The sequence below is a fragment of the Lotus japonicus genome, chromosome 4, assembly GCF_012489685.1.
Source record: "Lotus japonicus ecotype B-129 chromosome 4, LjGifu_v1.2".
Taxonomy (NCBI): domain Eukaryota; kingdom Viridiplantae; phylum Streptophyta; class Magnoliopsida; order Fabales; family Fabaceae; genus Lotus; species Lotus japonicus.
In genome coordinates this window covers 36383609-36399356 of record NC_080044.1, presented here as the reverse complement: position 1 = coordinate 36399356, position 15748 = coordinate 36383609, and the positions used below count along the sequence as shown (strand labels likewise).

Sequence of the window (15748 nt, the reverse complement as noted above, 5' to 3'; positions counted from 1 at the left end):
TGCATTTTGATATATTATTTATGGTATTTTAGTCAATCTAGGCCACCTTAGGATTATTTCATGCATTTTATTATTTTTATGTGTTTTTACTATTTTTCTATAATTTTTATGTTTTTTTATTTATATTTTAATAGGATTTTTGGATTAATAATGGGGAGCTGATCTGGCGTTGATGGTCCGCGGAAATTACCATGCACGCAAAGGAAATCTGACGGCTGCTGTTTCCAACCCAGCCATGTGGCGTGATCAGAAGAGAGTTCCATGATAAGGTTGTAGTCCGCGAAGCGCTGGAATACGCCCCTTTAAGCTCCGGCCAATGGAGCTGTGACACGTGGCAGAGTTGTTGGGAAAGTTTTTTGTCTTAATCACGTGAAAGAAACAGAACGGATTCAGATTGAATTTTTTTATTAAAAATACAGATTGGATTTGAGAATAAAAAAAGGGAATATATATTGAGTCTCAATGGAGAATAGGTTACGCAGACCAGAATGAACGTGAACGGCAGCAGTACTGGAACGTGAAGAGGAAGAATTTTGGTTCTCTATTTGATTATTATAGGTTTTTTTCTTTCTCTGGTGATTGCTCTATGACCATGTCAGACTAAACTCGTTAGTGTTAGGGTGATTGATCTAGTTTTCCTTTAAACTATGTTTTGAACCAAGTTTCAGTTATGATTATGATTTCTATTTTAGTTCTTGAATTTCTCCTCTATTTTAATTGATACTTTCTATTGCAATAGTTTGTCGTACTATTTTCTATGCAATTGGAAAATTGGTAGAATTTAGGGATTTGGGGAGGAATTGAGCAAGGGTCTTTACACCTTAAGGATAAGGGTAACAAATTGTTTGTGTTTGCCTGAACTAAATTGAACTTTTATCTCTGATTAATTAGGATTAGGTACTAAGGAATTAGCTATCACTAACTAATTGGAAGGGACACTTATGCAAGGAATTGATAAGTGGACAATTAGGCTTAGCACCTTGAAACTTAATTTGATTCATAATTATAACTGATTGGAGAGATACATAGGGAGAAGAAGGTTAATGAAATCAGGATCCCTAGCGCGCCTTTTAAATTGAATACACTTCAACCGTGTTATTTGCTTTCTTTAATTTTATTGCAGTTAAGTTACTTACGAACAATCAATCATATCTTTATTTTTATTTTTATTTTCACGTCCTTTCATTCCGAGTTTAGTTAATTTAGAGTATAAACGTACACAATCCCTGTGGTTCGATCTTTTTATTACTTCGGGCAATCTGTACACTTGCAGATTCGTTATTAAGTTTTTGGCGCCGTTGCCGGGGATTGTGTTTAGTTTATTCTCTAATTTTTCTTATTTGTTAGGATTTTTACTTTAATTCTCTTGTGCGGGTATTACTAACTTCTGTTTGTTAGTGCATGCGAGGTACAATTAGTCCTGAATCTTTGTTGTTTGATCCAGAAATCGAAAGAACTTGTCGATCTAATCGTGCACAACAGAGGAAGAAGAAGGGTCAAGCCAAAGCTACCGCTGCAATGGAAGAAGCACAAGCTGAAGCGAGAAATCGAGCTGAGTATGAAGCGAGAGTGGAAGCTGAAGTTGAAGCTCGGATTCTTCGCCAGAAAGAAGAAGAAGCTGAACGTGATGCTCAGAGACCATTGAGGGAAATCACTGCCCCTCGTATGAGCTATACATATGAGGGCAGCGTTGTCCTTCCAGCAGACATCCCAGACAACTTTCAGATTCCACATCATTATATTCAGTTGGTGAGCCAGCATCAGTTTGGAGGTAAAGCTACTGAGGATCCGCATGCTCACATGGACAAATTCACCAGACATTGTGAGTCTCTGAAAAGGCGTGAAGTCAGCTTGGATACAGTCCGGATGATTCTTTTTCACTACACTTTGAAGGATGCTGCAGAAGATTGGTTGAGGTCACAACCCCCTAACAGCATTCGAACATGGGAGGACTTGGCGGAAAAATTTATCGCCAAATTCTTTCCATCCACACGCATCAGAAAGGCGAAGCAGGAAATTTATGCATTTAAACAGAGCAAATCTGAAAATTTGTATGAGGCTTGGGAGCGGTTCCAAGAACTTCTGAGGAAGTGTCCAGGTCATAATGTTTCTGCTGGTGAACAAGTGGACAAATTCTACTCATCATTGCGTGAGTACGCAAGAGGTATGTTGGACGCAGCAGCTAATAGTGCATTTGATTCATTGCCTGCACACAGAGCTCTTGAGATCATCGACAATTTGGCCACTAGATCTTCACAGTCAGATTATGATAGGGAGAACCGGGAACGTGTGCATGAAGTTGGAACAAATGATGATGTTCTCGCCTCCAATAGGAAGTTGTCACAAAAGATGGATGCAATAGTACAACGTTTAGATGGTCGCAAACTGAGTGCTGAAGATGTTGCATTTGATGAGGAAGTGAAGGCAATGGGTAATCCTTAAAACAACCCTTACTCAAATACTTATAATCCGGGTTGGAGGAATCACCCTAACTTTTCATGGAGAGATCAAGACAAGTCTGGAAATTCAAGGGAGTACTCTAATCAAAGGAGTTATGGTCAAGATCAAAAACCTCAACCCTCGCAAGAGCAAGGAAGTGGGAAAAAGAGCTTAGAAGAAATTGTGGGAGAACTGGCCCAAGCTACTAGCAAGCTTCAGGTGTCCACAGATAGCTTCATAAATGAATCCAGAAATAACTTCAAAAATCAGGAGGCTTCAATAAAAAATTTGGAGAATCAGGTCGGTCAAATTTCCAAACAATTATCTGAGAGATCTCCAGGTATGTTTCCTAGTAACACTGTGCCTAATCCTAGAGAGAATATTTCTGCTGTTACTCTAAGAAGTGGAAAAGTTATGCATCAAATTGAAAAGAAAAAAGATAATGAAAAGAATAAGAGTGAGACTGGGAATAAAAGTGAATCTGAAGTGATAAGTAAGGAAAAAGAACAGAGTGAAGATAGGTTAGTGAAAGAGAGAAAAGTAGATTTATAAAATAATAAGTTTACAAAAGTTCCTTTTCCCCATTTCCCCACTAACATAGCAAAGAGGAGGTTGGAGAAGCAATTCTCCAAGTTTGTTTCTATGTTTAAAAAGTTGCGTGTAGACCTCCCATTCTCTGAAGTTTTAGAAAAGATGCCTCAATATGCCAAGTTCATGAAGGAGATACTCTCTAAGAAAAGGAGCTTGAGTGAAGAGAATGATATCGTTGAGCTGACTGAGGAGTGTAGCGCTATTTTGCAAAGGAAGCTTCCACCAAAACGAAAGGACCCAGGTAGTTTCACTCTACCTGTTAATTTTGGGGCTTCAAAGGAAGTGAGAGCTTTATGTGATTTGGGGGCAAGCGTCAACTTAATGCCCCTATCAATGTTTGAGCGACTTAATGTTGGAGAGCTGAAACCAACAATGATGATGCTTCAACTAGCAGACCGCTCCATGGTGACCCCTTGGGGAGTTGTTGAAGATGTTCTAGTGAGAGTAGGAGAGTTTGAGTTCCCGGTGGATTTTGTGATAATTGATATGGACGAGGACTCTAAAATACCATTGATTATGGGAAGACCGTTCCTAGCCACTTCACAAGCGAAAATAAATGTGGGAAAAGGAACAATATCTTTAAGGGTAGCTGATGAGAAAATCACTTTCACCATATTTGACCTGAAGCCAAAGCAAATTGAGAAGAATGATGCATTCTTGGTAGAGATGATGGACGAGTGGAGTGATGAGAAGTTGAAGCAGTTCTTCCTTAAAGAAAAAGCTGGAGCATCAAATAAGAAGAAAAAGAAAAACACGCAGAGCGACCAAACTGAGAAAATCTACTCAATGAGCATGGTTGTCAACTCAGAGCAGAAGGAGGAGAACCTGGGAAATCAAGCTGAACCAGTTCATGTTGAAAGCGTTGTGGCCAACATGGAGCGGAAAGAGGAGAAAGCGAAAGGAGAATCCTTCATATGGAAGCCAAAACATAAGAAAGATGAGAAACCTCCTATCCCTTTTAACTCTAAATTGAATAACTGTGTTCATGCTTTTGAGATTGCTTGCAAGAACATGGTGAAAATGTTTGCTGAGTTCAAGGATCCTGGAAGTGCAATGCACTATGGGGTAAACCCCGGATAGAGATTCTTGGTCGAGAAGAGTCTAACAAGGACTATAACATTGTGCTTATTGGGAGACAACCCAAATAAAATTTAGCTTAGTAGAGTAAGTTTTTCTTATTTTTACTCGCATTTTCAATTTTAGTATGATTTTATTATTAGTATTAGTAGTTGAAAAAAAAAAAACTGTAATTTTCTGCATGAAACTCGCGCAGATTCCTGTGTTTTACGGTGCATTTGCACCAAAGAACTCAACTCTGGAAATTTTTGCGCGAAACTCGCGCCAATTCCAGTATTGCGTGGTGCAATTGCGCGGTCTAAAAAAAAAAAAGAGCACCTTGTGTGCGTCTTCACTTTTCATATTATTCCAAGTTTTATTCTGGAGTATTCTAGCTCCATTGTCTTGTTCGAGAACAATTTCCCATCCCCATTCTCTAAAGCATTACACTTACGTCCACTGTTTCTTGCTGCCATCATCACTATTTTCTTATTTACTTCATCTTCCTTCCCTTAAAAGGTACCGTAACCCCAACTTTGGTGCTTCAAATTTTTTGTTTCACACGAATTTTTTGTTTCCACTCTGGATTTGGGTTCCAATTTCCATGACTTTGAAGTTAAATTTTGTTATATATGAACTGTTCGATGAAAGTCCTCAATGAAATTGTTGTTTCTGTTTTCTGAAAAAAAAAAAAAAAACTGAGATTTCATTGTTGGGTTAGAGAATGGTGGTTTGAGAGTGTTGCATGCTGAGATGGGTGAGTTTTGAGAGCTGGAATGTTCTGTTTTGTTGCCACCACCGTATGTTCAATGAAATGTCTCTTTGAAGTCTGAGTAGAGGGGACAGGTTGGCTTTGGATTCAAAGTTTATGGCGGTGTTTGACTCAGAAATGAAAGGTGTTTATGCTTGGAACTGATAAATTTTCTTGTACTAATGTGAAGTGTGTGTTGCGATTGTCTTGGTTATTTTGCAGATGACAGCTAGCAAGCTCAAAAGTAAGAGGAAGGAGGACCAAGAATTTTACATGATTGAAATTGAGCTGGAGGTCGCAGCTGACAATCTTGGTGCTATCACTTTCTGCAAAGAAATTGAGTACAGGGAGTTTCTCTTCATTAATTACTCTCAAGTAATTGCATGATCATGCATTTTACATTTTGTTGCACACACTAGTTCTGCACATGCTTTTATTCCTTAGTCATTTTACCTTTGTATTTGACTACTCAAGTGATTTCAATTCTGAATCTATGCCTTGTTTTTTATGAAAATTGTGATACACATGTGGAGTTAATGTATTGGAAATGACATATTATTGAGAGAAGTAAGTGAATTTTAGGACTGAGTGGTGTTTTCAATGGATATTGTTGATAGGAGTTCACTGGGGTTCATCTCTTTACCCCTTATTTTTGCTGAGTGATGAGTGATCTCTGATGATTCCTGACTTGCTTGCACATGTTTGGTTCTGTTTTGAAATGCATGTCGGTTTGATATTGTTATGCTTGTGATTTGTTAAGAGATTATTAGGCATTCTTGATGGCCTTCAGACTTTGTTTCAGTTATTCCTTAGTTGCCCAAGTTGAGCCTAAATGTGAATTTTCTTGGTCCCTAACTTTGGAAATATTTGTGAACTGTTAAGTGATCTGAATTATGAATGGAGCAACAAAAAAAATTATGTGAATAGGTTCCCACTCTCTCCTAGTGTGCATTTAAAATGAAGCAAAGTGCTTGAAAAAAAAATGATGAAAAATGAAAAGAAAGAAAAAGAATGAAAAAAAAAAAGTTTGCAAATCAAAAGAGGAGAAGAGAGAGAGAACCTTGAGTACTTTAAATGAATGCTCTGAATTGAAAGAACAAATAGATCACTTAACTGTCTGTTTGTGTAACCTTGCTTTATCCTTTTCCTATCCTACCTAAAGTTACACCTTGGCCAAGTTACAACCTGTGAGAATCTCTTTCTTGTTGCATAGCATGACACTGTTTGATCTTGATTTAATTGATTATCAGAACCGAAACATAGTGTTTGTACTGTCAGATGCACTAAATAATTGACGATTAATGATTAAATTTGTGAGTTTTGATGTGAACTCTGAGTCTCATTGTCTTATTGATTTCATTTTCTCTGGACTTGATTCCTTATTTCTCTTAACTAGTATGCTCATGATCTTAGCTTTATTTGTTTGGTGTGTATCTTGTGTTTTGAAAGTGCTGGCAATTGATTTGGAATTGATTTATTTTGTGCTTGAGGACAAGCTTTCCTAAGTTTCCGCTTGAGGGCAAGCTGCCGTTGAGTATAGGGGTGTGATGACCCGGGTGTTTAAGTTACTTTTCTAGCTTATTTTTATGCATTTTGATATATTATTTATGGTATTTTAGTCAATCTAGGCCACCTTAGGATTATTTCATGCATTTTATTATTTTTATGTGTTTTTACTATTTTTCTATAATTTTTATGTTTTTTTTATTTATATTTTAATAGGATTTTTGGATTAATAATGGGGAGCTGATCTGGCGTCGATGGTCCGCGGAAATTACCATGCACGCAAAGGAAATCTGACGGCTGCTGTTTCCAACCCAGCCATGTGGCGTGATCAGAAGAGAGTTCCACGATAAGGTTGTAGTCCGCGAAGCGCTGGAATACGCCCCTTTAAGCTCCGGCCAATGGAGCTGTGACACGTGGCAGAGTTGTTGGGAAAGTTTTTTGTCTTAATCACGTGAAAGAAACAGAACGGATTCAGATTGAATTTTTTATTAAAAATACAGATTGGATTTGAGAATAAAAAAAGGGAATATATATTGAGTCTCAATGGAGAATAGGTTACGCAGACCAGAATGAACGTGAACGGTAGCAGTACTGGAACGTGAAGAGGAAGAATTTTGGTTCTCTATTTGATTATTATAGGTTTTTTTATTTCTCTGGTGATTGCTCTATGAGCATGTCAGACTAAACTCGTTAGTGTTAGGGTGATTGATCTAGTTTTCCTTTAAACTATGTTTTGAACCAAGTTTCAGTTATGATTATGATTTCTATTTTAGTTCTTGAATTTCTCCTCTATTTTAATTGATACTTTCTATTGCAATAGTTTGTCGTACTATTTTCTATGCAATTGGAAAATTGGTAGAATTTAGAGATTTGGGGAGGAATTGAGCAAGGGTCTTTACACCTTAAGGATAAGGGTAACAAATTGTTTGTGTTTGCCTGAACTAAATTGAACTTTTATCTCTGATTAATTAGGGTTAGGTACTAAGGAATTAGCTATCACTAACTAATTGGAAGGGACACTTATGCAAGGAATTGATAAGTGGACAATTAGGCTTAGCACCTTGAAACTTAATTTGATTCATAATTATAACTGATTGGAGAGATACATAGGGAGAAGGTTAATGAAATCAGGATCCCTAGCGCGCTTTTAAATTGAATACACTTCAACCGTGTTATTTGCTTTATTTAATTTTATTGCAGTTAAGTTACTTACGAACAATCAATCATATTTTTATTTTTATTTTTATTTTCACGTCCTTTCATTCCGAGTTTAGTTAATTTAGAGTATAAACGTACACAATCCCTGTGGTTCGATCTTTTTATTACTTCGGGCAATCTGTACACTTGCAGATTCGCTATTAGAAATTGACACCTAAGTTCATTGGACCGTATCAAATCACGGAGCGAATTGGAGCTGTAGGATATCGGATAGATCTACCTCCTTTCCTATCGAAGATTCATGACGTGTTGCATGTGTCACAACTAAGGAAGTACGTACCAGACCCCTCGCATGTTATGAAGGAGGATGACGTTCAAATTAGGGATAACTTGTCTTTTGAAGTTACGCCAATGAAGATCGAGGAACGTAGGATTAAGCAGTTAAGGAACAAGAAAGTTCCTTTGGTGAAAGAAATTTGGAACCAAGTCACAGGTGACGTGACTTGGGAGTTAGAGGACAAGATGAAAGAGTAGTATCCCGAGTTGTTTTCTGAATCTTAAGTTTCGAGGTCGAAACTTTTGTAAGAGGGGTAGAATTGTAAGACCTTGGAATTATTAAATAAATATTTCGACATAAGAATATTATTATGATAATATATAGATTGTTTGATCTTGGGTGTTGACTGTTTTCCGTATGTTGATTCATTTCTTGTTGTTGTCAATATGAGAACATGTGTATTTCATGCTTACATGGTGGAGTCTCTTAGGACAACATGAGGCGGGCAAGATATGGAGCTGTAATTATATAATGTTTGAGAGAAATTGAAGAAATGTTTGGCATAGAGAGGAGGAACGTAATTACGTAAATAAAGTAAGTGGAAGAAACAATTGTGCAGATGGTGAATTGAAATTCCAAACTCACTACAAGGCTGGCCTTTTATAGGCTTTCTAAGCTAATAAAATAATAAAATTGATGATAAAGAAATCCCAAGCTCTGAATGTCAACGAGGAAAAGAAAGATCATGAGCTGTTGGGATAGTTCGATACGTGTAAGCTTGTCAAGAGAGTAGCCATTAATTTAGGACAAGCTTACACGTATCGAACTATCCCAACAGCTCATGATCTTTCTTTCCAAGATCCGCGTTCCAAGGAATAAATTACAATATTTTCTTCCACCCCCCATTGCACCACACACTGACACGTGTCCCCCCTTATTATTTTATTCATTTTCATTCAAACATTCATTCCATTTCTCTCTCCCACTAACCAGCCCTTATTTTTTTATTCACTTTTATTCATTCCTTCACCCCATTTCTCTCTCCCACTATCTCTACCCTAATATTTTATTCGTTTTTAGTGATTTCTCTCTCTCACATTAATCCGACTCCTTCAATTTCCCCTTATTCCTTGCCTTCTCTCTCTTCATTCCAACCCTAATTCATAATTCCCTAGAATCTTTCGAATTCTCCCTTCTCCATTGATGGTGCAGCCGCCCCTTCTTGGTTCCCAATATTCATTAATGGATTTTGGTAGTTTCAATTTTGTTTTTCTCTATTTGTGCCCAATGATCGTTTATCATTCCCACTTTCTGTTTGTTTCAAATTATTTTCCTCGAGTTCTTCAGGAAATCCAAGAGTTTCTACCCCTCAAATTTTTCTATATAAATCAATGTTCTTTGATGCAATGAAACTCATTCCATTTTGCATTGTCTGTTTAGGGTTTGTTAAAATCTCTCATCAATCCCTTTTGAAATGGCCCTTCGAGTTGATGATGTCTCCAAAATTGATGCTTCAAAAGATACATGGACCATCGTTGTGAAGGTTATTCAGCTGTGGTTAACACCTAGCTACTCTGGTTCCAAGCTTCCTTCATCCTTGGAAATGGTTTTAATGGATTCAAAGGTTTATCTCCCCTCTATTTTTTCCTCATTATCTTCATGGCTTCTGTGAAAGTGTGTAATGTTTATGTTTTTTCCTTTTTTTTCTACAGGGTTTCAAAATACATGCTACCATTAGGCGAACCTTGGTTTACCGATTCCAAAATCAGATCTCTGAGGGCCGTGTGTATCAGATGTCCTTTTTTGGTGTTTGTGAAAACGGAGGTGATTTCAGGACGACCTGCCATCCTTACAAGATAAATTTCCAGATGCATTCCATTGTTAGGGTCATGGCTAACACCTCCATTTCCGGAAAGCCTTTCTCCTTCATGGCTTTGTCTGATGTTGTGTTCAAAGAACCAGACACATCCTTTCTTATTGGTAATTGTTTACTTACTATTAATTTCCTTTTATATTTTTGTTAATCATTTTAATGTTGGATCTCCAACTTGAGTTAGTCTTTTATTCCATATGTCATAGGTATCCTAACTGGCTCATCTGGGGAGCAGGAGTTTGAAAAACATGGTAAAGTTCAAAAGAGGATTACACTTGAAATTGATCAAGATGGGTATGTCTTACAGTGGTCCTTAACATTCTTCAAGATTACACTAAAATTAACAGACATCAAGATTATGTCATGTTGTCTTATATGTCGTTGATTTTCCTTTGTTGCCAGAGTTCGTGTTGAGGCAGCTTTTTTTGGGAAATATGTTGATGAAATCGTTAGGTAGTTGGCGTCTGGAGATATGACTAACGTTGTTGTTGTTGTACAATTTGCGAAGATTAAACCTTCTAAAGGTATTCATATTTTTTCTGCGTTTGTTTTAATTGTTGCGTAAATAAATAATGAAGGGTTCCTGATTTTTTTAATTTCGGCTAAATCTTCATTCACAGGAAAGCCTAGCATTCAAAATGTTTATGGGGCTACTAAGATTCTCTTTAATCCTACTATTGATGAAGCTGGCCCTATTCGGGAAAGGTTTTTTGAGACTAATGATCCTTCTGCTCAAGTTTTGACTCAGCTTCATGATTCTGGAAAACTGACTCCAGCTGAAGATTTTCTTAGGCAAAATGAAAGGAAAACCATTGAGCAGATCAAAGACCTGGCCGAGGTATGGTTTTTCCTCCGTTCTCCTGTGTTTCATATTGATGACTTTACGTTTAGATATTTTACTGAGTTTTTTATTTTTGTTGTTTTTAGAAATCTGTTTGCGTTGTCCTTGCCACTGTTAAATTTATCCCTGACGACAATAGTTGGTACTACCCTGCTTGCAAGTGTAACAAAAAGGTGTACCCCGCTGAAGACATGTACTTTTGTCAAGCATGTGTTTGCCATGTAGTTACTGCAATTCCTAAGTACAAGATTCGTCTCAGGGTTATGGATTCAAAGGATTCTACTACATTTGTTGTTTTCGACCAAGAGGCCCACAATCTGCTGAATAAACCATGTGCTGAATTGGTTGAGAAATGCCATAGGTTTAGTGTTTCTTTTTTTTCTATTTCTAATAATTTTTAATACAAGTTATTGGACTATTGACATGTTATTCTGTATTCAATCAGGACCCAAACGATTCCCAGGTGCCGTCTGAGATTCTGGATTTGATTGATAAAACTTTCTTATTCAAAGTTGATGTTGACAACAGTTCTAATACCTGGTTTGAGCAATCATATAAGGTGAAGAGAATCTGTTCTGATCCTGATGTGATTTCCCAGTTTAAAATTGCCAATCCTCAGTTAGAAGGTTCCCCTCTGTACATGCTATTGACAACTCCTAGCTCTGGTGGTAATGTTGAAGGATCATCATCCAGTTTTGCTAAGGTTTTGCTATATGTCCCTATTCTTGGTTATGTTGGTTTTGTTTGTTATTAGGTTTCTTATTGTTTTTTAACCCTCAAATTAGGACCCCTTAATGAGGAATTTAATGTTGCTGGAGATCCTGTTGGGCTTACTTCTCCCAATTCATCTGTTGTTGATCTTAGGGGTGAGCAAAACATCCATTTCGACCCGGACCCGCTATACCCGACTGTAGAAAAAGTGAAACGGGCGGATTTGGGCGGTTTATCGGGTCCACGGGTAGAGAGAAAAGGGTTCAAACGGTTGACAGCGGGCGGGTCCGGTTTCAGAATTATTTACCATCGGTACCCGAAGCAACCCGACTGAGTACTTTAGTCTATAGACTTTAGAGAGCTGTGTGATGGACTGATAGTGTGACAGACAAGACAAGCATTGTCCTCTTTTGCTGACTACCACTGCATGCTAACTCCTTTCCCACCTCCCTATGCACAAAAGTAACGCTCCTTTCCCACATTTCACTGACAGGAGAGATTTCCGTGTACAAGTCCAACTCCACCATGATCATCAATTCATCATCATCACATGTCATGAAATGAATATATACATGACATGATAATATCAGTATCACCTCACCATAGTGTGCCTTTTTTATTTTTAATTACTAAATAAATACTATATAAAATTAGTTGATAATATAAAGAAGAAGGAATAAAAAACGAATTTGAGCAAGGACGACGTCGTTCACAGCTGCTCTTGCCTCTAACCATAGTAGTTTTCAGTTTTCACATCCAATTAAAAGTATGCAACTTTTTTCTCCGTGAAAGAGAAAAGTGAATGACTAACAGTAGATCTAAATGCAAGAGTGAAGATCAACAACTTCTTTCCCATGGCAGATCCGCCTTTAGTTTACCGGTGACAAGGATGCTAGCATCTCCTTCCACCACTTTGCTCGACATAGGGAGGGTGAAAGCTTACTGCGGTGCCTCACACGGTGTGGGTGGCTCATAATAGCGGCGGTAAAGGAGCGTCTCGGTGGCTCGCGAACAACGATGAAGGCTAAGTTTCGGTGGTTTGCGGCGGCATTCACCATAGAACCAACACAGATCTGAGTCACCCGCTCCAATCCGCCCGAGCCACCCGCTAACCCGTACCACCCGGACCCGACACACCCGAAGCCAACATCGGTCGGAGTCGGCCTTGAATATGCTTGATTCAAATCCGCCCGAACCCGACATTTTTCACCCGAACCGCCCGAACCCGCCCGCTGCTCAGCCCTAGTTGATCTAAGTAAAGATAGCCAGGAAAGCTCTATTGTTTTGGCTCCAGTGAAAGAATTGAGGATGCACTACTCATCTATTTCAAAGACCAGTAAGGGAAAGCCTGAAGTCTTATACAAATGGAAGGTCAGTTGGATTATTATTGATGTTTATTATTATTTTTTATACTTATTCAATTGTCTAATTTATTTCTGTCCTGTGCTTCTATGTTTCAGGATATAATTTCTGCTAAGTCTTCTACTGGAGTTAATCCTGTTTGTTCTGAAATCAATGTTAATGCAAGCCCTCATGAAAGCAATATGTCTGCATGCCCAAACAAAGAAACTCTTGCTGTTGAAGTCTTAACTTCATCTGTTGTTGATGTAGCTGGCCTCTCTTCTTCCCAAATTAATGGATCATCTGTTCCCTAGAAGGGCGATATGGTATGATGATCTTTTATATGGTTTAATTAGGATTTTTTTATCATTTTAATTTCTCTTAACTGATTTAATCTTTTGGTTGTGTTTAATTCAACCGCAGGATAAGAAGGGTTCTAATAAGGATGTTAAAGTTAATTATAAAAAGAAGTCAGTTGCTAAAAAGAATGTATCTTCTGCTAAGAATGGATCTTCTGCTTCAGAAATCAATGAGCAAGTATGTTTTTTACTATCGTTTTAAAATTTGCATGTAACTTGGAAAAGCCAACGAAATATTATTAATTTATTTGTTACATTGATTGCAGTCCCCAGATAAGGGTGATGAAGTTGATGGTAAGATGCTGGAGGTGCTGGTGTTAAGTTCAAACGCATCATAACGTTTTTAAAATCTTATTTTGATTATAACAATTTTATAAAAGTCCCACTGAAAATTGAACTCACTATAGCATTTGAATTTCAGGAGAAACTCAAGCAATGTTATATGCTTCAACGTTCTATCATCTCAAAAAGTAAAGCTTCAGAAGTTACAAAACAGTTTGGGAAGCAAACTGACTCTCACTCAAGATTCAAGTCTCTGACCGTCCAATGTCACATCATCCGTTAGATTCATTGAAGACAAATTTTGAGCGCCAAAAGTTAAAGTTCAATTGTAACCAGTTGCCCAAAATTCAAATCAAAAGGCAACCAATTGACTTATATTCAAATCAGATCACGTGAAGACTAGTTTACTTCAGCTAAAGGCACGCTGACCAACAAGGGAAAAGTACAAGCCGTTAACATCATATTTCCCAATTGTCTCATATCTGAAAAGTAGCCCAAGTCTATCACCACCTACTAGCTGAGAAACATCATCTTTACGGCTAAAGGATAGACTTACTTCTGAGCTCGCATTAAATGGAGCTACCAACCAAAGCCATTTGCATCAACGGTTTGATCTCATTTCACAACAGCTAGGGCAACGGTTGGATTTTGTCTCATAACGGCTAAAACACTAGCAAGCAAGTATATAAGGCACTCTTGAAGATTGAAGACCAAGAGAATTAATTCCGAAAAGAACAAGAACTCAAGCATTTATTCAAATCTTCTCAAAAGCATTCAAAGCTCAAGCAGAAATTCCTAAGAGTCAAACACAAGCCTTTACTTCTGCAAGTGAAAGAGAGAACCTCGTACCTTAAAAGAGTCAAATCTTTTTATTCTCTTCTCACTTAGTGATGTATGAGCTTTTTAGGATATTTTTAGTATTTTAGTAATTTTATTTATTTGTGGTTGGATCTTTTAATTTGTATATTTTATTAACTTTTGATTAGGATCTTTTTATTTTCATATTAGGATCTTTTCATTTTCAGAATAGGATCGTTTAATTTTAGAATAGAATATTTTTTGTTTCATTAGGATTTTCCTATTTCTCTATTTAAGCAGTTGTAAGGCATGAGCCATAGTAAGTTTTTGATAATAAAATTCAAGAGATTTCTCTCAAACTCTGGTGAATTCCGGTTTATTAACTCTGGTGGATTACAGTTTAATTTCTAGAGTTTTAGCGTTGGCTAACTCCCTTTCTGGTGGATTCCAGAAACATTTTCCTTTAGGATTTGCGCTTGCAATCCTAGTACGACTTTCGCTGTATCAAGTGGTATCAGAGCAAGTTTCTCCTGTCTCTTTTCTTTGCTTGATCAACCATGGAAAATCAACCAATGACCAAAGCAGACCTGAAGGATATTACTGCGGCTCTTACCGCAACCCTAACTGTTATGACGCAACAGATGACACAACAAATGACGACGTTCACGACGGCTATATCGGCGCATTTTAACAATACCAACAACGGTAACCGGCGACGAGACAGGAGAGGGAAACAAATAGGTTTTCGCGCGACAACAACAACAATCGTTCCGCTATATACTTACCTTCCCAATCCTTACCTTCACCATCCGTATATCATCCTTATTACCAAGTTCAGTACCAAACCTCTAAAACCACCGAAACTCCACACCACGAACCTTCTACACCCAACCTTATCAATCCTCACCCCCAACATATCACCGACTGCAAATTCAATTTCCTTGCCACAACCCCTACCAAAACCCACATCTAATTCATGTCCATCTGCCAGACCTGTGCACGCAACTTCTTCGGAATCAGATTCTGAAATTTAATTTGCGTCATCCTCTGTTGTTGGCCTGGAAGATGAGGCAAAAACGTTGATGGATGATTTGTGCAGCGAGAGCACACCAACACACAGTTCTCTTCTACCTAGATATGACGACATCTCAGAGGTTGCACCACATGTTATATCTGAGGCATACACCTCTGTCAATTTGGGCATCGAGGCAATAGTCACACCTTACAATCCAACACTTATGGTTGTGCCTCAGGTTCGATCTGTCCTTGTTCCCAAGTTTGCACCCCATCTGTTTGGTAATATGCCTGAGCAAAGAGGAAGTGCAATCCAACTTGTCTAACTCGCAATTCAGACAATTGATTCTATGCCACTGGAAGTTGTTTCAATCACTGCTTGTTCATCCAGAAAACACACTCTTTCAATTTCATGGTATTCGGCGAAAACAATTTGATCCTGACATCAACAAGATGGACACTAGTGTTTCAAAACAGAAGTCTCCACACTCTTTTCCATGTGCTTTTATTAGATATTCAACACTCACTCTCCTTGGTTTAATTTGGAAGCCTTTTGATCCTGGTATTTTGAGGCAGCTGAAGTCCTTTATCGTGATGAGAACTCATGGTCGAGTTCTTCACAAGAAGAGAAGACTGATGTAGGAGCTTTTTAGGATATTTTTAGTATTTTAGTAATTTTATTTATTTGTGGTTGGATCTTTTAATTTGCATATTTTATTAACTTTTGATTAGGATCTTTTTATTTTCATAT

At 37.8% G+C, this 15748-nt stretch overlaps 4 protein-coding genes across 6 annotated transcripts; all 4 read left to right on the top strand.

Annotated features, from left to right (window-relative positions):
* Positions 1-1776: 1776 nt before the first annotated feature.
* On the top strand, positions 1777-7124 carry LOC130716069 (uncharacterized). Its single transcript, XM_057566253.1, has 2 exons — positions 1777-4605; positions 5060-7124. Exon 1 carries the CDS (start codon positions 3082-3084, stop codon positions 4108-4110), a length of 1029 nt encoding a protein of 342 aa, XP_057422236.1. The 5' UTR covers positions 1777-3081; the 3' UTR covers positions 4111-4605; positions 5060-7124.
* A 2128-nt stretch (positions 7125-9252) lies between these two features.
* Positions 9253-10108, top strand: LOC130712690 (uncharacterized). The gene is made up of 4 exons (XM_057562511.1): positions 9253-9402; positions 9491-9758; positions 9858-9945; positions 10054-10108. The coding sequence occupies exons 1-4, from the start codon at positions 9253-9255 to the stop codon at positions 10106-10108; spliced, it is 561 nt and encodes a 186-aa protein (XP_057418494.1).
* A 15-nt stretch (positions 10109-10123) lies between these two features.
* Positions 10124-11537, top strand: LOC130712689 (uncharacterized). Its single transcript, XM_057562510.1, has 5 exons — positions 10124-10175; positions 10272-10489; positions 10579-10836; positions 10938-11195; positions 11247-11537. The coding sequence occupies exons 1-5, from the start codon at positions 10124-10126 to the stop codon at positions 11535-11537; spliced, it is 1077 nt and encodes a 358-aa protein (XP_057418493.1).
* A 356-nt stretch (positions 11538-11893) lies between these two features.
* LOC130715340 (uncharacterized) lies at positions 11894-14342 on the top strand. Of its 3 annotated transcripts, none has more exons than XR_009011630.1 (5): positions 11894-12574; positions 12664-12870; positions 12968-13081; positions 13170-13197; positions 13311-14342. XR_009011630.1 is itself a non-coding variant. In XM_057565426.1 (5 exons), the coding sequence occupies exons 2-5, from the start codon at positions 12868-12870 to the stop codon at positions 13466-13468; spliced, it is 303 nt and encodes a 100-aa protein (XP_057421409.1). In that variant the 5' UTR covers positions 11894-12574; positions 12664-12867; the 3' UTR covers positions 13469-14342. The 3 variants fall into 3 exon arrangements, 2 of the variants coding, with proteins under 2 accessions (XP_057421409.1, XP_057421408.1); XM_057565426.1 differs by having other exon boundaries at positions 13170-13211; positions 13325-14342; XM_057565425.1 differs by having other exon boundaries at positions 11895-12574; positions 13325-14342.
* The last annotated feature ends 1406 nt before the right edge of the window (positions 14343-15748 follow it).